The following is a 23162-nucleotide window of genomic DNA, read 5'->3' as shown; positions in this document are numbered from 1 at the left end:
AAGCAATCTGTTTGAAGATTATGGTCCATGTTAAAATGCAAGTCTGTAGTGAATTCTAGTAACTGCGTCTCACATGACAAACCTTTCCTAAACCCAGGTTGGTTAATAAAGAAAAAAATATTTGATTCCAAATGATGATATATGTGAGATGCAATGATATGTTCAAGCATTTTCCAGCAAATACTTGTCAATGATATTGGCCGATAGTTTTCTGGGGAATTCTTGCTACCACTTTTGTTGACTGGTATCACTTTTGCTATTTTCCAGTCTAAGGGAAGCTGGCCTGATGATAACGACTGGCGGAAAATATTGCATAAAAATTTGCTAGATAGCGTGACTGTATTCTTTAAAATTTTTGAGTTAATATTATCGACACCCGAAGAAGTAGTCAACTTAAGGTTATTTATGAGACCTGCGATACCATCCTCTGTTACATCTATGGATTGCATGTACTGGTAATCTTGATCAGTGACTTCCGGCAGATTAGAATGGTCTTCTATTGTGAATATGGATGAAAAAAATTCATTAAAGACGACTGGGCATTCCTTGTCACTGATTGGAGCTTGATTCCCATCACTTAGTGAAATGTGATGCGAGCCACTATTGGGTGAAATCACCTGCCAGAATTTTTGGGGGTTGTTTTTAAGTAGTGAATGTAGATCTTGAGAGTAGTATATTTCTTTAGCCTCTCTTAAAGATGAACAGTAAACTTTCAAAAATGAGCTATATTTATCCCATACCACGGGTGAGTTTGTACGCTTTGCGGTTGCGTATAGCCTTTTCTTCTTGTTTCTGAGCCGTCGAAAGTACTTCGTGAACCAAGGGTTCCGTCTATCGCCTGTTATTCTGATTTGGGGGATATACGTTTCCACTAAAGCACACAGCTTTTCTTTAAAGAGAAGCCAGTTTTCGTTGACTGCCCTAGCAGAAAACGAAGCTAAAAAGGTGTCAGAAAGAAAAGTCTCAAGTTCTTTGTTGATACTGCCATAGTCTCCCCTGTTGTAATCACGGATGGTTTTCTTTGAGACGCCTGCATATTTCAAGGGAATGTTAAGAGTAAGTTGTAGTAGCTTGTGATCACTGAAACCGTCTAAGCAAACAACTTCACCAATTGTTTCAGGGGCGTTAGTGAAAACTAAATCTAAAATGTTAGTGCCACGGGTGGGCTGCGTAATTATTTGGAATAAATTGAAATCTAACATTAAAGAAATTAACTCCATTGACGTATGACAAGAGGATGATAGGTTATTCCAGTCGATCAAAGGAAAATTAAAGTCGCCAAAAACATAGACGATGTCAGCCTGACAGAGCTCAAGGGCTTTAGAAATACTATTGCGCAGTTCGACAAGAAAGTACTGGTTTGTATCGGGAGGACGATAACAACATCCTATCAGTAGCTTGTTTCTGTAGGTTTGACATTCAGCCCATACTATCTCAATACTGGAATCTACATTAATAACTTGTGAGGTAACTGTTCTTTTGATACCAAGGAGTACGCCACCACCTCTCTTTCCGGTCCGATCACACCTTAAAATGTTAAATGTGCTATCATGTGGAAATATTTCATTATCTGTTATTTCAGAGTGTAGCCATGTTTCAGTAAGAACAAGAATATCTGAACTGCAGTCATCAAGAAATGAGGCAATATCGTCGCGTTTAGGCAACAGACTTCGGATAACCATTTCACTTCCTTGTATAAGTTAGGTGCAAATATTAATAAAATTGCTCTTGCTAGTCAGCCCCTGTCCTTGCCTCTTGTGTAGTCCACGTTTAACCTTCACGCTGTACACTCACGAGCACACCAAAACACTCTTATGCGTCTCTAGATAATGTAAAAAAAGAAAAAAAAACTATAGAAAGGGGCCATGACATAAATGAAAACATCATATGAAGTTCAGCTTCTTGTTCTTTTCATTCGTGTCTCTTTCTGTGTTCTTGGTTATAATGCTGTTTTAAGGACGTCCGTCTGTAGCGGCACATTACTAAAGCAGCGCAATTCATTTGTACATCATGTACAAGTAAACTATTTCTTGCATTTCCATTTGCTAAAAACTATTTCGCCCTCTTCGAAGACTGTTGACTCATATTTCTGTGTACTATGACATTATGCAAAGACTGTTGACTCACATTTCTGTGCACTATGACATTATGCAATCTGTAGAAGTAAAAGAGGGTGAACTCTGCAAGCACATTTTAACGACGTGCAGCAAAAATACAGCCTGTCTACCATTGTCCATTTGCACTTCAACTGCAGTAGTGGATTCATTAAAACTGACCCGGGAAGATCATACAAATCAGAGAGAAAGTAATGACCAGGCTTTTTTAGGCTGGTAGCGCAGCTCAGAAAGAGCAAAAAGGAAAGTGGAAGGGGTAATGAAAGGTAACGGAGAACAGCGCTCACTCTGTTCTCCGTTTCCTTTCATTACCCCTTCCACTTCCCTTTTTGCTCTTTCTGAGCTGCGCTACAAGCCTAAAAGTGTCATGACATACCAACTCGCCCAAACTGCCACGCTTTTGACCAGGCTGCTCATTGGCGATGATGATGTCCGGAAACCGGTTACTATAGGGACATAAATTATGCGGTTACAATGTAAATGAGATAATTGCATTAAAGTTGAAGTGAGAATCAAGATATGAAATGGTTATGTTGCCTTATGAACCAGCGGTAGGTGGATGCTTTCAGGAACTGAACGCTTTTCGTTAATATAATTGTCCGTTACTTTCAGTTCGTCTCCGGCACCGGTCGTTCAGTGGCCTAGCAGCCCGGACCAGTCCGGTCTCCATGGAATCCCACGAGATTCAAGGTTTGTGAGCTGAGCTAGAAGTTATTTGATAAATTGAGTATTTTACAATCGCCGAAAGCTCTACATCCAGCAAACGGCGAGGAATCAAGGCAAGCATTGACGCCATTCAAGATCTTTAAAGAAAATACACACGGGCGTTATACTTAAGATTATTGTCCTAAAGGCAGCGCACTTCTGCATATATGGGTGAACATACCAAACGCGAGCGCTGATTTGTAATTCACGGTTCGGACGTGGTTCAACAACTGCGCTGCCTTTAGAACAATACTAGCCAAGCAACTGCTCCTCCTCAGCTATAATTAACAGCTTGACTATATTGTTAGACAGCTTGCAATGCTTTACCATGCACAGGAACTGAAAAGAATATAATTGAATTGCTTTTGTTGCACACTGGCAAACATTGATGCCTGCGAAGTGGTGCATTGGTGTAAAAGTTAAACAGGCCTTTGGGTCACCGTTGGTTCAAAGCTCATTTTTCTAGCCCTTCCCTTGGGAAAAAGTTGCGCCATTTTTCAGTGAAGTAAAAAAGAAAATTCACGTAACGGACATGAGAGGGGAAGGGTATTGGACAAGAAACCTTCACTTTAAATAAAGCCTAAGTGTGTGACCATGAGTTGTGCGCCAGCTGAGCTTTACGCAATCGTGAGCATGTGGACCAGCCTGCTCGACTAATCAGTCACGAAACATTTCGTGGCAGAAGGTAAAACATCACGAAGTGTAAAAATAAAAAAAAAATGCAATTGACAGGTAGAAATGTGCGCGGTTAAAAAAAGACATTCATATTTTGGAAAACAACTTTTTTTTTTAGTCAGAATGAAATTGAAAAAAAGAAAAAAGAAACAGAGCTTTACCACAGAATTATTCTATTGCGATGCGACTCCCTTTCGAAGTAACTAAAAGTTTGGTCAAAAGAATAAGTTTGGGAGTCTGCGAAGCAGCTGTATACGTCCACATGGTGGCGAGTACTTTGCTTCAACCAATCCTCCCGCCCCCTCATCTGTCACATACTGCCGTTTCTACCTTATTCCGCGGCGTGAGAAAGAAAGTATTCTGAGTTTGGAAATGTGTGCTCCAAGCTACGCAACAGGCTCGCAGGGGATCGTGTGCAAAAACTTATGTACGTGCACGCAAACCTCAACGTCCGGAAGGCTTCGCCCACTGCACAGCGATGCATTGACGCGTCAAGTGGAAATGAATCGGACACAGATTGGTACAAATGTCAGTCTTGACGCTTTGATGTGAAATGAATGTCTTGATGTGAACTCGTGCCCATATTTTGAACCGGAAAGCTTCGATGGTACTTTTGTGATGCAATATTGTAATAATTATATTCTTTTCAGTGTTAGAGAAATTAATGTGTCGAGTTTTCATAGCTCTGTGCGCAATCGTCTTTCGTTCAATTTTTCGTATTTTTCTGAAAAACGAAACGTGAAAGAAAGCAGCCTTTTTTTTTTTCACGGGCCTCAAAATTTCATGAAATTTTACGTCTCTGCTGACTGGGCGTCAGTTTGACCTTCGAGGAGAGCACTGAATATATCTGATAAACTTCAAGCACACTAAAAATATTCGTATATATAAGCTACCGTGACTAAGGTACCCGATTGAGAGCTCTGACGAATTAGGTATGTGTCTGACTTCAAGGCGTAAGATTGAAGCCATCGCGGCAATACACTACCGCCATGTCTTGTGAGGTATATTTCTAACCCGCCTGCGCTCAAGTTATATGTAGTGTTATTTGGCGCTCCAGAAAGAAATAATACCTGCAGGTGCGCAGAGAAATATCATTTGGAACTGCACTTCTTTCTCATCTGGCAAATTTCAAGCGGTCTTTCGTTTTATATTTCGTCATACTTCTGACCAACTAGTGCTTTTCTTAACTAATGAGATTGCCGGGCGTCGCGTAAACAAGTTGCTTGTTGACCTTACACCTAGCCTAACTATAAAACCCAGAAATAAAAAGCAGGAATAAAAAAACCATGACTCAGAAACTTTTTACATATCAAAAAATTCTGTCTGCCCTTTGTCTGTAATCATACGGGATGATACTGAATGCTGTATGAAAATCCTTGCGTTCCCACATAACCAAATAACCGTGTCGAAATATGGTACGGTGGATATGGACCTTTTTCATAACACTTGCTTGTAGATTCGTAGTAACTGAAGAACGCACTGATGGGAAAGACAGTTAACAATAAGTTGTGCTTCCACTTCAACATGCTGCTTCCTGTTACGATAAATTGTATAAAACGAATAACTTGCTTGTACTTATGGTACATGAATGCGTTCATACATGCTCAGCTCATAAGTTGATAGTGATAGATAACGTGTGCTTAATTAAAAAAAATGAATTTTCACTTTTCGCTTAAGTTACTCTGGGGTCCGCGTCAAAGCCGTTCATAAATCTTGTTAGGAACTCCGCATCACATACGAACGATCGAAAGAGCACAGCATGTCATTAAAGCAAAGGGGTGTAACTCGACAACTGTGCGTGAACCTTCGAACATTCTGATCAAACGGAAGTTGGAGATGAGACAGCACTCTCTATTGTCTCACACTCTCAGGAGAAGCAGCATCACAGAGCAATATTTTTCAATGGTATAGCCACCGCTTGTTTAGTTTTTGAAAAATTGTGGTGCCTGAGAGGGAAAGTGTTTCATAACAATCTGCCCAGCTTGCTCCGTTGTAATTTGCCTATTTAATTACCACTCAATATTTCTGCGTCACTTCGTCGCCCTGAATACCTCAGTAGCGGAGGAGCTAGCAGCTACAAGGCCTGTATAGTGACATTACTGCGGGAGGCTGTTAAGGCAGCACACCCCTCCGGCACGAAAATTGGAATCACAAAACGAAGCGTCAAAGAATGTGCGCCACATGACCAATTTGCCTTGAGAAATATTGCGCAATATTGCTAGAAACCATTATCAGTTGCCTCTGAATTGCAAATTGGCCAAGTATTGAAAATAAATGGCTTTCGTCTCATTGAGCTAAGGAAAAAATGAAGGCAACTTGCGATGGTAGCATTACAGTGAGAAAAGTTCTAGTTCACTCTTGTAACACCACCAGGGTTGCTATTATAAAAAGATCGCTTGTCTTTTCAATATTTCTTCGGTTCTTTTTTAGCATCAAACAGGCATGGTTGTAGAGTGGGCCTACGAAACCATGGAGAGAAAACTAGACTAAGTAATCGAAAGTTCTGAAGGGCACCCATTACAAAGGGAATGTAATCAATTGTCACGGTGAAATCCTTTCTTCCCGTCAATAATGTGAATACCGTAGCAGCATTTTTGCTACGTTCCGCTTTTGTGACATTCGTTCGCGTGAACGTGGTGCTTTACGCATATATAAGAAACAGTTACATTGCATAAATTTATGAAATTGCAACACTTGTTGTCTTTGGGGTGATTTTGTATCTGTTGGTATCCTTAAAATGACACACGACGTCAATAGCGAAACAAGGAACAAGGACGAAACAAGGAACACACGGCATGCGTGTTCCTAATTTCGCGTGTCACTGTGCTTACCCCCGCGCCACAAAATGATGATAACATGAGGTTGTCGGCTTTTTTCCTGGCAACGGCGGACATCATAGGTGGTGTCCAATTCCAAGACCCGGAAACGCTTGCCTTGGAGAAGCAAAAATGGATATCGAAGGCTGTGATTTTGCTGCCTGAATGCACCGGAAGTGATTTCAGAGCCGGAAACACATCATGTTTTAGACATCACACATGCGACCGACACGGTATGAGTGATAAGTATGAATGCATAACACGTCACTACGATGTCTCCGATGCCCGTAGTGTCTATTAAAACTAAATATTAATTAATTATTATTAGGCTGCTAGCCTGCTTTAGCTACTTTGTCCACTTTGGGCGAGCGTCTGCTAATTTCGCACTTCTTTAGCCAGTTTGCCCACTTTGGATGAACGTCTGCTAATTTCGCACTTTAGCTACTTTGCCCACTTTGGATGTCTGCCAATTTCGCACTTCTTTAGCTACTTCCCCCACTTTGCATGAACGTCTGCCAATTTCGAACTTCTTTAGCCACTTTCCCCATTTTGCATGAATGTCTGCCAATTTTGCACTTCTTTAGCCACTGTGCCCACTTTCGATGAAGTCTGTCACTTTCACACAATCAAAACGGGGTGGAGAGTCAACTTGGTACATGACCTATGTGCTGGCACGGTCACCCAATAAAAACGCACAAGTACGACCTATTGCATCGCGCTGTAACACACAGGCGCAGGCGGATGCTCCGTGTTTATAGTTCCGCCCGCATTGGCGCTAGTGGCCATCACTTTGCAACAACACGCGCACGCGTGTCTTTCCACTACACAAACGTGACTTGTATCGCAAGCTTTTTAAAATGGTGGTACTGTGGCTGAATCATTCAACATTTGCGATATGCGAGTGTTCCATCAAATTGCTGCGTACCGTTGTCTTCATCTAACACCCAGTTCTCGATTTCGGCTATCACGAGTGGCCTATGGACGTTGAGTGCCGGCAAGCCTTGCCCCTGGTGACTGTTCTTGGTTCCCCCTTTCTTTTTCTTGTTGCACCTTTGAGGTCATGAGCATGATCGACCTTTGACAAAGCATCCGTTCCACGAATATAGCCAGAATTTTTATCTCTTTTTGTTTACTTTTTATACCACAAGCAAACATATTACTATCGCAATGAAGAACGCAAGTGCTTGCATCAGTAAAAGCAGAGTTCTGCCTAATAAATGAGCGGTTCTTCCAGTTACACCAAGCATGTTCCTTTTATTGTTGCGCGGACGCCGTGTACACGACACGCAGGCATTAATTATTCAAGGCATTTATTCATTTACGTATTTGTTGCCTTAAACACCCACCTCTTGGTGATTCGCCCCTTTTATTCTCGTTATTGATTATATACACATCGATTGCTGCAATCCCTTCACTGATGCGTCCTAACGAGCTCCAGTTTCCCTGCATGCATCTGGGATAAAGCGCAATAAACATAGACAAGCTTAGCAAATGCCGGAATGATTTAAAAGAAACAAAAATATATGAGCCATTCCACTCTGTGAAGGTGGATGACCAGCGAAGCTGATTTTATAGGCGTTGAGCTTCGCAAGATGCGCCGACACACGCGGGTGTACGTAACCGTTCGTCGTCGAGAAACGTGGAACAGCACCTTTCGGCAAAGCCTCTGTACTCGCGTTGTACCGAACAGAGGCACGTTACCCTTTATCGGCGCTTCCTTATACTTGCCGCCGACCCGAGACTCCCCAACGATCACCGTGAATGCACCGCGTCGACACACCTACCGCCTTCTGCCGTCGCTCTTCCGAACGTATGCCATTGATTTCCGAGAGGCCGTTATCGAACCATAGGCGCTCACATACTCGGCAGCTTGACCCTAAGTTGCGATTGAGAAGGTCTCCTTAGAACCTTGCGTTGGCGCCGTTGAATCCCGAAACCGTGTCCCAGTGGCGTCGACGTCTCTTTGCGGCCTTCTTGACGTTGCTATATGCGTCGTCGGCTCTTGCTCCTCGCTTAGGTACCGCATCGCGGGCACGCTCTTCGTAGGCAGCCGAGCTGGCACGACGTCGACGGTCTTTCTCCTGCCGCTGCTCTCGCTGTCGCTCCTCGCAGATACGCTGCTCTTCAGCTAGGTATACGGATCATGCGTGGCCTTCCCATAGCAACCGGACCGCGAAATGGTACCGAAATTCCCCTTGGTCGCCTTATCAGGAGCACACTACGTCAGTCACTACGTCATAAATTTACAGACAGCTGCTACGGAGCGCCGTTTTAGACACAGGTGGCTGTTGAACCGCGAGTGGCGATATGCGTTGACTTTTGTTGTTAGCTCTTTCACTCTCAATTTTTAGGGAAAAGTTCTTAGGTTAGAGTTTTTCCGTGCGGATGCCATAAAATCCCGGATCCTAGCCATAGACAGCTTCGCTGTATTGAAATAGAAATCACTTTTTGCTGGCTTACGAAACTGCTACATCGTGGTGATCAAGTTTTATACGCGAGAACGATAAAATATACTCTTTAATTACGAAATGTTTCTATATTACCTTGCTGAAGTGGTCGGGTCCGCGCCACTTTGGCATAATTGGCTCATCATTTATTATGTGCTGAAAGACGAGGCAAGATTTTATCGTTAGTGATTTCTGCATGGAAGCATAACAGCTTCCTGCCTCAAAGAGTAATGTAAGCCGGCGACCGCTAAATCAAAAGTTGAGAGCTTAAAAACGGCAATAATTAGACGGTATAAGTCCAGTTATGGCATAGGTCTATGCACAGTGAGGTTGCCGATTCTGATTTCTTCGTTCTAGCCACGCTATACGATGGTGAAGTACTTCCAGATAGCATGAGCTCCGCGATGTCACTGCCGCTTGCTGTACTAGTGGTGGCACAGCGGCAGCGGTGGGCTCAAATGACGAGAGCTTCTTTATCGCGTTTGCCCTGCGGACAAAGTCCCGAAAGAGGAATGTGGGGACTTCTTGCTGATGATTCTTGCCCGAATTGCGCCTCGAAAAAATGTGCGTTTGCCTAAATACCAAGGATGACGATGCGCTTTACTTTCTCCTCCCTCTTCCATCCAAACGGAATCATAGTGGCCTGTGCAGAGTTTGTAATAGCGAAGCGCCATTTTTATTTAATGCGAAATTATTATGTGCCCCATGAAGCATAAAATTCGACGTCCGGCGTTAACATCCGATAGCGCCAAAACCCACGTAACCAAGTGAGGAAGTCACGTACCCGGCGCTGGGCCTGCTGCAGCTCGCACTGTGAAATCTCAGATTGAACAGCCACGGCGTCGGACGGGCGTCGTGGCCCACAACCCCAAAAAATTGACTTTGTACAATTCGAAAATTGAATTGACCCCATTTCAAAACCGACCTGGCCCCCTCCCAATATTGACTTGGCACAACCCCAATATTTGAGTGGCCCACACTCAAAATTGACTTTGCTTCATTCTTACGCAACACCCAGTGAAAGGCATTCCGAAGAAGGCTTGCCGCTTCGAGGCGCGTCTTCGGCGCTCAGCCCGTGGCCCCATAACCGGCGGGAGGAGACCGTGCCACATGGGAACGCTCTGAGTACGCGCCGTCCAGCAATGAGCAATACGTCCAGTACAACGTGCATTTGAATGTTGAACACTAAACGAATATCGCAGGAACGACGTGTCCTTATTCATTGGCCGGTGGGCCTAACCGTTGAACACGGCTACTGTCTTGCCGGGCGGACAACATGGGTCGCTGGGCTTGTGCCACAACCGACAACTTGCTGCCGGCGGCCGTCCGGTTTATTGGACAGCTTGGGTCAGGGGGAATAGTTCCACTGGGTGTGTGGCCAAGCAGACAACTTTTGCACTACGTATGTGATAAAGGTGTGGGCCAATTCCTGACCAAACCACAGAATGCATGTTCCAAGGTGACACAAAGGGTATTATGGATAGTGGAAGGGGTTAAAGGGAAGGGCACCAGCATGCTAGGGATATCAGCGGTTGCTACGGAGTTTAAACTGCGGTGCTCTGATTACACCAAGAAATACCGTATCGTCGTATGATTTGGCATCGTAGTTGGCAGTATAGATTGCCCCTCCGTGTGCCCGCTGATGTGCCCTTAGGGTTTTGTGGTTCGCGTGTGGCGTGAGAATATGCAGCACGTTAAACACACACAAAAAAGTTGTCGCCGACTCTGACGATCATCTTCGATGGTTTCGGCCACATCTTTATCGCCAGTATTATTAATGCTCTCGTATTTTGCGAAGATGCCCCTGTAATTTTCTTATTTGTCAACAAACACGGAGGCTTATTTTGTTTCCTGCCAGTTCCACCACCGACAGCGCAGTGCCTTGTATCCACGGGCTTCTCATCGCCGTCCTGGTGCTGAGCATCATCGGCCTCATCATCGTCGCATATTTCATGGCAACCAAATCAACGACAGAGGGAAAGAACGATGGTACGTGAATCATTAGCATGGAAGCAACCTTGAAAAAATACATAGCGTTATTTTTCATCACGTAGCGAATTACTTTATTTGGTTAGAACACATAGTGATTTTGTAGTCAGGCTGGCAAGAGCTGCACAGCATGACATGGAGGAGCATTCAGTAGCTCGTATTCAGCAAGTGCTTCTTTAAATTTAGTGCAAGAAAATAAGAAAGGGAAGGGTGAGTTTGTAATTCATTTCGAAACCAAGCATCACGCGCAATACGAGGCAGTTTATTGGTAATGCGAAGACCACACATATGGGGTTTTGTAACGTTAAAAGAACTTGTAAAAAATCACTTGTTGCCGATAAGCAAATTTTATTCCTGGAGCTCAAGTACCCCCACAGGCTGACATTATTTGCACAAAAAGTAAAATTGCGTAATGAACTAGTCCGGATTTTTTAATATCCTTATTAATTACTTTAGGGACTGAAATTTAGGTCTTGTAGCCGGTGAGTTTCCAAGGTTTCGTGGAATGGTTTCTCAGGATGGCAACAGTTTCGAGATATGCGTACATAAATTATGCTGCGCAATGCGATAGTGTTCATTTTTTTGGGTTCATAAAAAGAGATTTTGTAGATAACGTAGGTAAACAGAACTTCAGTTTGCCTCTACATTGAAGGTACCTATATCAAAATGGCGGTAATATGAAAATTTGTTCCACGTGAATGTAACTATGCAGCTCACTGGATTCTAATCATACATGTCAACATAAATGCACGACTAAAGAAGTTGAATACTAAATTTTTGGTTAGCCAATTGGGCATTTGGCTAGATTGTACAAACCCGCCGTGGTTGCTTAGTGGTTATGGTGTTGAGCTGCTAAGCACGAGGTCGCGGTATCGCATCCCGGCCACAGCGGTCCTCATTTCGATGGGAGCAAAATGCGAAACCGCCCTTGTACATTGATTTAGGTGTAGGTTAACGAACCCCAGGTGGTGCAGATTTCTGGAGTCCCCCACCATGACGTGCCCCATAACCAGTTCGCGGTTTTGGCGCGTAAAACATCCATAATTTTTATTTCTAGTGTCTGAAAATAATGATTGCCTCTCTATACGAGCATTCCAGCTCAAGGAATATACTACTGCTATCTGCCACAAGCTAATTTTAAAAATTCCGATAACATTTAAAGATAACACATCGTATATGAGGCATTTCGCAGAACGGAAGTGCCCCGTGTATAGCGCTATCAGGTGCGATTATTTACCAGAACCACGTATGAAGTCATTTGATGCACATTTCATATTGTTAGCTCCTTCTCTTTGAATAGTGGAATTTTCTTCTGTTTGTCCGATACGAAATCTGTTTTTTTTTCTCCGTTAATTCTTAGAACTATATATGGGGTTATGGTCAATTGCCCGTTCGTACAATTTAAAACCAGCGCCATATGCCTGTTTCTTCCCGTGCCCCCGTCTTATATGTTGCTTTTAGGTTTGCAATGTAAGAAAGCTGAAGTTATTTAGGTATCATCTATTTTCTCGCTAAAGCTACTCGATTTATACTCCATGCGTTAGCAACAAAGTTTTTTGTGCGTGTGTGTGACACATACCAGCATCCATCAGAGTGATTAGATGATGAGATTTTCGTAGATTTTGGTGACACATGGAGTGAACCAGTATTTACGTATATCATATAGTTTTTATAGTTTTAAAGAATTTGCGCATATCATATAACGAGAATAGAGGGCGTCAATATGTGTATTGATAAAGCCGATTCACACCTTTCCGTTTTACGGTTCTGACTGACGAATATTTGGCGCATTTCCCAAAGATATAGCGATCTTCGAGCGACAAATAATTGAAAGTTGAACGAACAAGAGTTCTACTAAAATTAAACGCGGAGCGCATCTGTAAGCTTTCTAATGACCATGCCTACGCAGGATTTTCAAAACTAATAATGCTAATTATAAACATTAACGTATTCTTTAGACGCTTAAAGACTGATTTGTTGATGATGTCTGAATTCTAGAATGCGACGCTTCAGAACTACGAGCACGAGTTATAGAGTGTGTGTAAGGGGGTGGGGGAATAACGGTATGTCCCCAAAAGAAAGAATTAATTTCATTTCGACAAAGCGTTCTTATTTCCCTTGAAAGTTATCTCCAACAGAGTCAGTACCCTTGTCCAATTTTTCTCTCACGGTTCGAAGCAACTTTGGAGCTCCTCAAGCATGTTGTTGTTGAGTGGCCTCGGCAACCTTGTCAGCACTTCCTTCACAGTCGTATATCTCCATAATTTACAGAATTTTCTTCTTTAAGTTTAAAAAAATCACAGGAAGCTCATTCTGATATATAGAGTGCGTGGGGAATGCCGACCTCTTCCTCACAGGATAAGCACAACGTCTTAGCTAAAACAGTGTTAGCTCCGGTAATCGCCATGGAGAAACTAACAACCGACATTCCCCATTTTTGCTCTTCTCCTCACACATTGTTTTTCAATCACTGTAACACATCCTAGTAAAATTCTTGGTTGACAGTCTGACCAGGGGACAGAAATTTTCGCTGCACAGTTTTGCAAATGACGAAGAAAAAAGAATACAAAGAACGATAATAATCTTTGCACGAGCGGACTTGCCGTGCTTCTTTTTGCCCTGGTGAAGAAGCCGTCTTCAAGTGGCAGGAAAGCCGTTGGTTTCCTTCTCATAGCCGTAGCACCAGCTTTTATCACCCTTTATTATCTTCCGAAGAAGGTAATGGTGACTTGGGATCTAATTTTTATATTCCGATCATAACTTGAAAGAACTAATTGCTGCGCAGCGGCTGGCGTGGCCTAGATGCATGCCGGAAAACTGGCCTGGAACGCGGATTGCTGACCCATAGAGCATGCCGGCTGCGCTGACTCCCTGGTCACTGTTTATTGTTGTTCGCAGACCCAGTAGTATTAGGGGTAGCCTTTCCACGCAGTGCTCTCTGTCAAGCGCGGTGGCGAATGACCCCTTCAGTTGGCGGTGGAAACGCTCGACCATGCCGCTTCTCTGTGAGCGGTAAGCCATGGTGTTATAATGGAGCGTGCCGATCAGCCTCGCCAGGGCAGAAAAAAAGCGAGCTTTAGAATTGTCGGCCTCCGTCAGTAGTTATGCGCAAAGGACAACCATACCGCGACGCCCACGTAGCAACCAATGCTTCCGCCCCTGTTTCGGCCGTGATGTCTTGTAGAGGCGTCGCCTCAGGCCACCTTGAGTACCGGTCGACACACGTGAGGAGATGTCTGAAACCTTTGCAGGGTGAAAGAGGCCCCACCAACTCTATATGCACGTGATCGAAACGGTTCTCTGGTGGTCCGAACGACTGCACAACTGAACCCGTGTGCCGGGTCGCTTTCACGCCTTCACAGGCTTGGCAGCTTCTCGCCCAGCTTCGAACACCTTTGTTGATTCCTGGCCAGACTAGGCGGTCTGTGATAAGCCTCTGTGTCACTCTGACACTGGGATATTTTAGCCCGTGCATTTAATCGAATATCGGCAGCCGAAAGACCTTACAAAATCTTGTACCTTACAAGATCTGTACCTTACAAGATGGAAGATAAACTTTAATTTCATTTCGAAGTGATGGGGCACGAACGGGCGAGGATCTGCCTGCGATGTGTCGCACATGACCAGTGTTGTTGTGTAGGGAAGCGGCACCTCCGCAAGCTGGAGCGACGAGCCTTTTCCCCGCAATTGCCGAAGCTCGGGTTCGTTTTACTGGGCGGAGGCTAGAGCTTGGAAATCCACAGGGCCAGCAGACACAGCACCAATCAGTGCGTCAACTGCCTGATTTTCGGTCCCAGAGATATGGCGGATGTCCGTAGAGTAGTGCGGCGACGACGTGCAGGTACCTTGCTGTATGTGAAGTCATGCGCCGGAGTTGAAAACGGGCCTCTACTTGCATAAACCAAACTCCAGGATTCTTGGGCCAAAAGCTGGGAAGCTGAAGTTCTGCCGTAATGGCAGGAAATGCAATCGTGGCGTCTTCTCTGTCAGCAAGAGAAGGAGCAGTGTCGTCCATGGCTTGTGTTCTAAAAAAAAAGAACGTAAATCTCGTGGGTCACCACTTGTTGGGAGCACGGTTTAGCGCAAGCAATTAATGCACGTTTTGGCAGGTTAAGAACGGACAGTCGACTGGCCTTATTCAAGATTAAAAACAGATCAAAATATTGATGAACCTCTCGGGACCATGGTTTGATTAGCACAAAGCGAGTGTGTTTTATTGAATAATATCTATACGTGCCCATCTAAAGTGAGCCACTTCTGAAGCCGGAACAAGTTCTGTGCTTGCAAGACGATAAATTGTGCTAAACAAATGACTATGAGTTTCCCGCACTTCCTGATGTTTCCGTAATGGTCCCGGCACGGACCTTTCAGTATTGGTTCTGCTGACTACTTACGCAGCCTTTTAGACACCATGCCTTGACGTTGAAAAACAAAGGTTAAAAAAAGAAAGACGGGCCTTTGAATCAATTGTTCTGTTTTCTGAAACTGACCATTTCGGAATTGTTTTGCCGAAATTAGCTTCGTGGTATATAAGCGCCGGAATTTTTCGCCATCCAGTAAAAATAGTCATCGGCATTGTTCGCATAACCTCGTTTTTTTAATTTTTCTTTATCTTCTCACTCTCTTCTGGAACCTTTTGGTCCCCATCCGCGTTTCTGTGCATAGTAGCGTGTCACCTGTCACATTCACTATGACAAGAAGCTCTGAGTTTCACTATACCACTCGCTAACCTTACTGCAAACAATAGGAAACACTAGCAAATTATTACAACTACAAAAAGCAACACGGAGACAAGCGGTTCAGGAAGTAGCAGTAACGCCCCATGTCGCAAAACACTTTTGAACATAAGATGGAGAAATTTGGAAATGGAAACGTTGCCATTGTTAAGCGCACCAAAGCCTCCCACTGTGCTGCGCTGTATTGAGGCCTTCATTACTTCAAGATATGATTTGTTTCGGAAACTGTGGGGGGCGAAAAAAAATAGCAGGTCACATAAAATTACTTTAGTAAACTTGAAAATGAATCGGCAAACTCTGTGCAATCCATGCCTAACTTATGCCAGGACTTTAGTGTGAACCATGCTTGCACCACACGTCTTCGAGACAGTATATAGCAGAGATTGCTGTTGAATTTTCAGAACTTTCAGAACTGAAACACAACTGAATGTTGTCAGTCCATGTCGCTGATGCGTGACGGCAGAAGAACCTCTTAGGTACCTTTTGATTTGCTTTCCTTTTTTTCTTTGTTCTAGATGCATTATGACCATAACGTGAGCACTATTTCGCAGACGCCTTTAAAAGCTTTTCGCAGGAGAGTAATCGTCGAACTTCGCTTATTTGATGATAGAGATGCAGAGATTTGTACGTCTTCTTGTTTGCTAAGATACTGAAATAAAATGCATGGAGCATATGAAACTACAAAAGCCTTTCAGCTTTAGCTTGTTAGCACGCCTTCGTATAGGACACAAAAGTGAAAGACAGGAGTACGACGTTGTTGCCTCGTTAAGCCTTTTGAAAACACGCGCGACCTTTCGCTGTCCTTCTTAATTGCGTTTTTTCGCTGTCTTCCTTTCTTTCTGCTCCACCTTACAGATACACACACACATAAAAAAAACACGATTACACACTCAACGTTAAGGGCGCAACCAAAAGCACCCTTAACCACTAAAAGCAGCAAGGAAAGCATCCTGAATGGTGGATTATATGCCTTTGCTCCTTTAAGGGTCCTTTTGATTTGTTTATTGGGTAAACTTCTTGCCTTTTATACTGTAAAGTTTTTGTTATGCTGTCAGAACTTATGTCTGTTATTTCTTGTCCCGTTATTCGGAGCCCTCTCCCATCAATAAAACTAAGTGCAGCAGAATGTTTTAGAACTTTCCTTCGACAAGCCAACATGCACCCATGACATTGCAATTTGCTGTTGGGTTGTTAAAGCAAAATATTTTGCCCTTAGGTGCCCCGACTGCTTGAAATTACTTTTTTTATGTGTCAAACTGTCAACCGTCGAAGAACCTCCTGGTGCCTTTTTCGTATGCGTCAACAATGAACCTGATAGCTAGTGTGTTATTAGTAGCGCTGTTTTTAACATGCGATTGACAGCAGACAGAGGTTGAAAAGGCCGCACGTGTTTGTGGTGCGCTTGGTTCACGGGGCAACCCAAACAAAGTCTGAAAGTCCCGGAAGTAAAACACACTCTTGACAGGCTTCAGCGTAGTGAACGCTAATCTTTTTTTGCTCGCAAAAAGCGGCAATGATTTCACAGGCACAAGAACACAAGCCTTGTGCAACGAACAGACACGTGTGATCAAGGCGAACCGTAGGTTGAAAAAAAAATTTGATAAAGAAGTGCACCGCTACAAGAAGGTGGCGGTGTAACGTGTGTCCGCCACAGGTTTCAGCGCCTCTATCGAACAAAGTCGCGTTGAGTTCTGCCAAGGGGCGTTAAGTGATGGTAGTGCGCTAGATAAAGGACAGAGTAAACACGGTTAGCTGGTATTCTATATAGGATAGAAGGAAGGGAGGGGAGTTGTGCGTTGAGCCGATAACCATTATTCTGATAGAGTAAAAGAACCTGTGCTCGGAGGCTAATGAATGAATGAAATAACTTTAATAGGTCCAGAGAAGACGCAGGGGAGACCCCGCGCCACCCAGCTAGTCCCACGTAGGGACCACTAAATCGAGCTTGACGGCCCCGTCGCGGGCACTCTGGACCACCAGGGTTTGGTCGTTGAGTTCGGGGCTGCCCAAGAGCGCAGCCCACCTATCCTCGCTGAAGGAGGAGCCGATGGCTTCGCACTCCTACAACGCATGGTCCGATGTTGCCGTTACTCCACAGGCAGGGCAGTCCGCACTAGGATACCTTTCAGGGTATATTACATGAGTAACCACAAGGTTAAGATACGCACGGCCTTGTAAAAGTCGAAGGGTCACCGCCCGCGCCCTGCATAAGACGGGGTGCGGGAGGGGAATGCCCCTCTTGACATATAGTAGTGTGTGGTAACCTCACGGACCGTGAGCAAGTGTTCCCCGCGGGGCAGGGGGATTGCGCAGGTGGCGCGGTCAGTGAGTCCTCGCGCGGCCTCGTGCGCGCCCTCGTTAGGGTTAGAAGGAGAGCCCTCAGTCGACCCAAGTGAGCGGGAAACCAAGTGAGAGAATGCGGAGAGATACTTTTGGCGCTTTGGAGAATGCGGAGGGCCTGAGGGGAGGCCATCCCGATTTGGTAGGCCTTAATCGCTGCCTTAGAATCGCTCTATATTGCCTCTCTGCGACCATCGAACACATCCAGCGCGATTGCGACCTGTTCGGCTACCACGGGCCTTGAAGTGCGTACCGTAGCTCAGCAAGTGAGCCTGGAATTGGAGTCAACGATGGAGACGGCGAATGCCTCTTGTTGGACATATGCCGCGGCATCCACGAAGCTTGCCTCAATGTGGTTGCTGCGGACACGCTCGAGTATGCTTGCTGCGGACAGCCCGAGGCCGGCAATAGACTGGAGAATGAATTCGTGTGAGATATTGTCGAAGGACTTCTGTAGGTCTAGTCCAAGGATGGCTCTAGCATCTCCCGTGCTCCGGTCGATGATCTGATGCTTTATCAGCTTCATGGCGTCCTGTGTCGAGAGGCCGGCTCTGAAACCTATCATATTGTGGCTGTACATGTCATTGGTCTCGATGTGTACCTTGAATCGGTTGAGAAGGGCATGTCCTGCGACCTTACCGACGCAGGACGTCAGGATAATTGGTCTTAGATTGTCGATTCCTGGTGCTTTACCGGGTTTCGGGATGAGTACCGTGCAGGCCGTCTTCCATTGTGGGGGGACCTGTCCATTGTGCCAGACTTCATTAATCCTTTCAGTGAGGAAGTCGATCGACTCATCAACGAGATTCCTGAGCATCCTGTTAGTGACGCCATCCGGGCCAGGGGCAGATTTGACGTTCAGGGAGTAGAGGACATCTCGGATCTCGACCGCAGTAAAGTCCTGGTCCAACTCCGGTACCGCACACCTTGCGTAGTCCTGGAACTGGGTAGGGGCAGAGCTATCCGCGGCTGGCAGGTACTTGTCTATGATCCTGTCGACAATCAACTCATCCGGGATAGAGTCCGTAGCGAGGTGGATGGCTCGCGCGAGGAATCGTCTCTGGCTGGATCTGGTGCTGCCCTCATCAAGAAGGTGTTTTGAGCAGACCCCAGCTCTTGCCTGATCTGAGCTGACCATCGACGGATTCGAAGAACTCCTCCCATTGTTTGTTTACACAGGTTCTTGCAGTGCTCTTCGATCTCCCTGTCAACCTCGGGAACCTTCTTGCGGAGTCTCCTGTTATGCTTCTGCCCCTTCCATCTCGTGAGGAGGGCTTGCTTGGCTTCCAGCAGGTGCGCCAACCTGCTATCCATTTTTTCAACGTCAAGGTGAATGACGACCTCCTTTGTTGCTGCCACGGCGTCATCTCTGATCCCTTTGCGCCAACCTTCAAAATCTGTCTCGGCCGTCGGTGCGCGCTCGGCTCTGATCTTGCGGAAAACGTCCCAGTCGATCAACTTGAATTTCCTTGTCCTATAGCGGGCAATCGCGAGGGAGACTTCGATGGCATAGTGGTCACTTCCGAGGTCTAGAGCCGTGTTGACCCACTTGACCTCCCCTACGTTCTTGACAAAAGAGAGGTCTGGGGTAGTGTCCCGGTATGTGGAGTTGCTTCTCCTAGTGGGGAAATCCTTATCGGGTATAAGGGTCAAGTCTACTTCCATCACAGTCTGCCACTGCTCGCGTCCCTTGGGAGTGTCATGGGTGTACCCCCACACCCTATGTGGGGTGTTAATTGGTTGGGGGCTAATTAATTAGCCGGAGGGGTGACATCAGAAAAATAAGTGAGATCAGCTGCACTCGTGATTACAGGCTTTTGTTCTGCTAAATGAACATAAATGCTACGTTGTGCACATACCGATGATGGTGGTGTTTTCGGAGAATAAACCGCAGTATTTTGTAACGTTGTAACTAAAAAAAAAAGCACTTCACGTTTTTTTAGCTAAACATACGTGTTAGACAGCAGTACCATCTATATCTGCACATAACCACCATGCACACGCGGTGATTTTATTCCCGCTACTGGAGTCGCAATGTAAGCTGTTGAAAGGGATAGAATTGACCGGTCGTGCAACTGCCCTGGTGACTGTCGCGGTAACTCGTAATGTTCCCCACAAAATTTAACATTTCCCGCGACAACGCGAATGTATCTGTGTGTCTTTGGAATAGCAAATTTTGATCACGATTGTGACCAAGCACACAAAAAGCTTGTTGGTAAAGAACCTGCGAACCTTATCGCAGTCAACCTACCGTAAAACTTCGAATGTCAAACTGAAAGTAACGGGCAACGGCTCTTCACAAATTATTAGACTGCATTAGTGAAAGCGAACCTTTGGCACTGTTCTTTTCAAACATTTGTTAATTTTTGCCACGTAGTATACCGTTCTCTTCATACATTGTTCATATCCTAGGGGAAGCCTGAACATACTCTTTTCGATAAAATGCGGTTCCAGCCTTGTATAGAATATTACGCACTGTTGCACTGATCGTATTTCTTGTCTTGTAATGCTGGCCTCACATTCGATCGCATTTATGGCGGTTGCTGCAGCATTCTCATTTCCAGTGTGGCAATTTTTCTACTTTGCTAAGCGAGAAGCGTGAGGGCACGGATTGTCAACGCTCTAAGGTCAATTTCTTGCTTGTCACTCATCGTGCAACTGGACTACGGAGCTGCTGCAGTGTTTTCCCGTATCGAGCAGCCCTTATTTTTCGCTAACGTAACATGAAAAACCGTCACATCAGTGTAACCGCCATCAGCCGTAAAAATAACCCTAACATTAGTCTCAATTTTGCAAAAGAGAAGGACTCGCGCTGATTGCCTCCAAAACTGCTAGCAATTTCCATTAAAGCAAATTTTGAGTAGATGTGCATTTTCTAACAAGACATACCGTGATGATTTGTTTCGCTAATTTCCGAGAGGGTGTGAAGAATGCAGCCGTTACACGTTATTGTTTGATGTACTAGCACTCCCAACTGAGCTTTGCGAAGAAATAAGAGATGGTGGATTATTCACGATAATGGTGATAACGATGGCGTCTTTTCATTGCGGTGAGCTAAAGTGCTTATAAAACGATTATTTAAATTTTGGGATGTTTTGATAACTACTTATTCACACCATCTAATAAGACATGTGTCAGTGCATTGACCTTCTACATTTGCATTGTTTTTGTACTTTTCATGTAAACTCGAAAAAAAAGCAAAATATGTCCTATAAAGCAATACTTGTCAAATAATCCAGGTGGCATTACGTCCGTGACCTTAACCGAAGTAGCACTAAGTCTAATTGGTAATTATGGTAGCTTTGGAGCGTTTCCCTAAAGGCACAACAACTTTCTGCCACCTGAGTTTGTAAGCCCATTACGGAAGTGTAGGAGTTTCAAAATAAACTAAATATTTATGCCAAATGAAGAATGTCCTCATCGTTGCGGCAGGCAGCGGTGAGCAGCGACATTCAATAGCAATAAATGTGGTGTGGTTGCGCGAAGGTCCTCGTTGTAATGAAAAATATTTTGTCATCTTAACTTGAGAAAAGTTTATACAAAGGTTTTGACTCACTATTACTATGACCATCTGTGCGCTCCCTGCATATATAGTTGCTTTTGTGCCTCACATAAAAGTCACCACTTGCAAAAGTGGTCAGTAGAACCAAATGTGCAGGCGATACATTTGCAGCTATTATGTCCACAACGTGTCCAGGAAGTTTCTAAGGCAGGCAACCGTTCTGAGCAGGAAACCATATTAACTTAATTTTTCGCAAGAGTCACTGAAATAAGAACTGCGGCATGGCCTGTTTGTGGCAATCCACATGCGTGTTTATATTCTTGTCAAATTTCAGCAGCTTCTCAGCGCGTTGAGAACGTCCGCAGAGTATTGCACTACACGCCAGACAGAATCCCATATTCATAAGATACCTGTTACGTAAACACGTTTCCCAATTTCATTCGCTGTTCAGATTCCCGTAACTCATGATGGTTATCTGCGCGGAACACTACACAATCGCCATGGCTGCGTTCAAATGCGTACAACACTTGCGTAACAAAAGGATTCTCAACTAGGGGCTTAATTCTGCTAAAAGTAATATTAGTACGCCGCCCTAGGGGGCTTTCTCAAATAATTTCTACATTACCGCGATAATATGAAACATTTTACAACTAAGGCATTCATGTTCCGTTTTTTATGGTCGGTAGCAGAAAATGAGCCGAAGCGGTCGTACACCTTTGGAGTTCGCGAATAAAATTTTTTTTTTCGATACACTAGTTTTTTACAGCGCTTATTTTCCCGTTTTGTAGAGGAACGGAGGTGCACACCTAATGTTTCTTTGATGGAGTTTAGCCTTCCAGAGCAACTTGCGGACTATGAGACACACCGCATTAGGGGAGAGGAGGAGGAGGAGGAGGAGGAGGAGGAGGAGGAGGAGGAGGAGGAGGAGGAGGAGGAGGAGGAGGAGGTTGTCGCCGAATAAACCTCCACCACCTGAGTTTTATGACGTGTACCTAATTTCTACGTGCATAAGCGGCTTTCGGTGAGCGACCGGGAATTGTACTCGGAACTCTAGAGTCCCAAGTACAATTTCCGAGTCCCGAGTACGCAATCTGCTGCTAAGCACAGCTGTGTTTAGTGTACATGAGTTCTGCTTAAGTGTACATTCTCATATTTTGTCGAGGCTGGTGTTCCACTCTTTCATGTTTGCACATTAACAACAATAAACGCGCGATGTGAAAAGAACGCACTTCTAAATTTCATAACGTACGTTGTTTGCGTTCCTAATGCGTGAAATGGCTCTAGAAAATCCGAAGAAAGTTTGTAGGAAGAAAAAACAACGAAATCCGTTTCATGGGGACGCGGGTAAATATGTGTGTGAAAGGTACACACAATAAATACGAGTGGAACGAGCCAGAAAACGATGAATGCCCTTTCTGGACAAACTTATCTAATTGCTAATTTCCCACCATACCGCTAAATCCTGACAGTGTTGATTTTTCTTTCTTTCACTCCCAGGAGAAACCATTATGAGGGTTCCTGCACGAGCCATTCTACGAATGGGAACAAAACCGCATCACCAGGTGCATCGCAGCAACGAAATGAAAACCTGAACCGTCTTGTCTTTGAATCTCCAGATCACCTTTTTCTTCTCCCTGCCATTTTATCCTTTGCGTTTACTTGCATTGCCTCATGCTAATTATTCTTTGGACATACTTTTGCTGACGTTTCTGGTTTGTATCCTAACTGAAATAAGCCCGCGTATAACTTGAGACCCCTACACTACAAATGACATCAATGGCCGTGAAAGAATCCAGGAGCGGTATGCTCGCATGATAACTTTCGCTCGTACTTTCAAT

General features: G+C 44.6%; 1 protein-coding gene across 1 annotated transcript in view; it reads left to right on the top strand.

Annotated features, from left to right (window-relative positions):
* LOC129382464 (uncharacterized) overlaps positions 1 to 22953 on the top strand; it is a 45532-nt gene extending 22579 nt beyond the window's left edge. Inside the window, exons 4-6 of the mRNA XM_055066461.2 lie at positions 2727 to 2804; positions 10616 to 10746; positions 22822 to 22953. Coding sequence (XP_054922436.2) covers positions 2727 to 2804; positions 10616 to 10746; positions 22822 to 22916 — 304 coding nt within the window. The 3' untranslated portion in view covers positions 22917 to 22953. The remainder of the gene's footprint in view (positions 1 to 2726; positions 2805 to 10615; positions 10747 to 22821) is intronic.
* Positions 22954 to 23162: the final 209 nt, after the last annotated feature.

The sequence above is a fragment of the Dermacentor andersoni genome, chromosome 6, assembly GCF_023375885.2.
Source record: "Dermacentor andersoni chromosome 6, qqDerAnde1_hic_scaffold, whole genome shotgun sequence".
Lineage (NCBI taxonomy): Eukaryota > Metazoa > Arthropoda > Arachnida > Ixodida > Ixodidae > Dermacentor > Dermacentor andersoni.
Note: the sequence above shows the minus strand (reverse complement) of the source record. Positions and strands in the feature narration are given on the sequence as shown.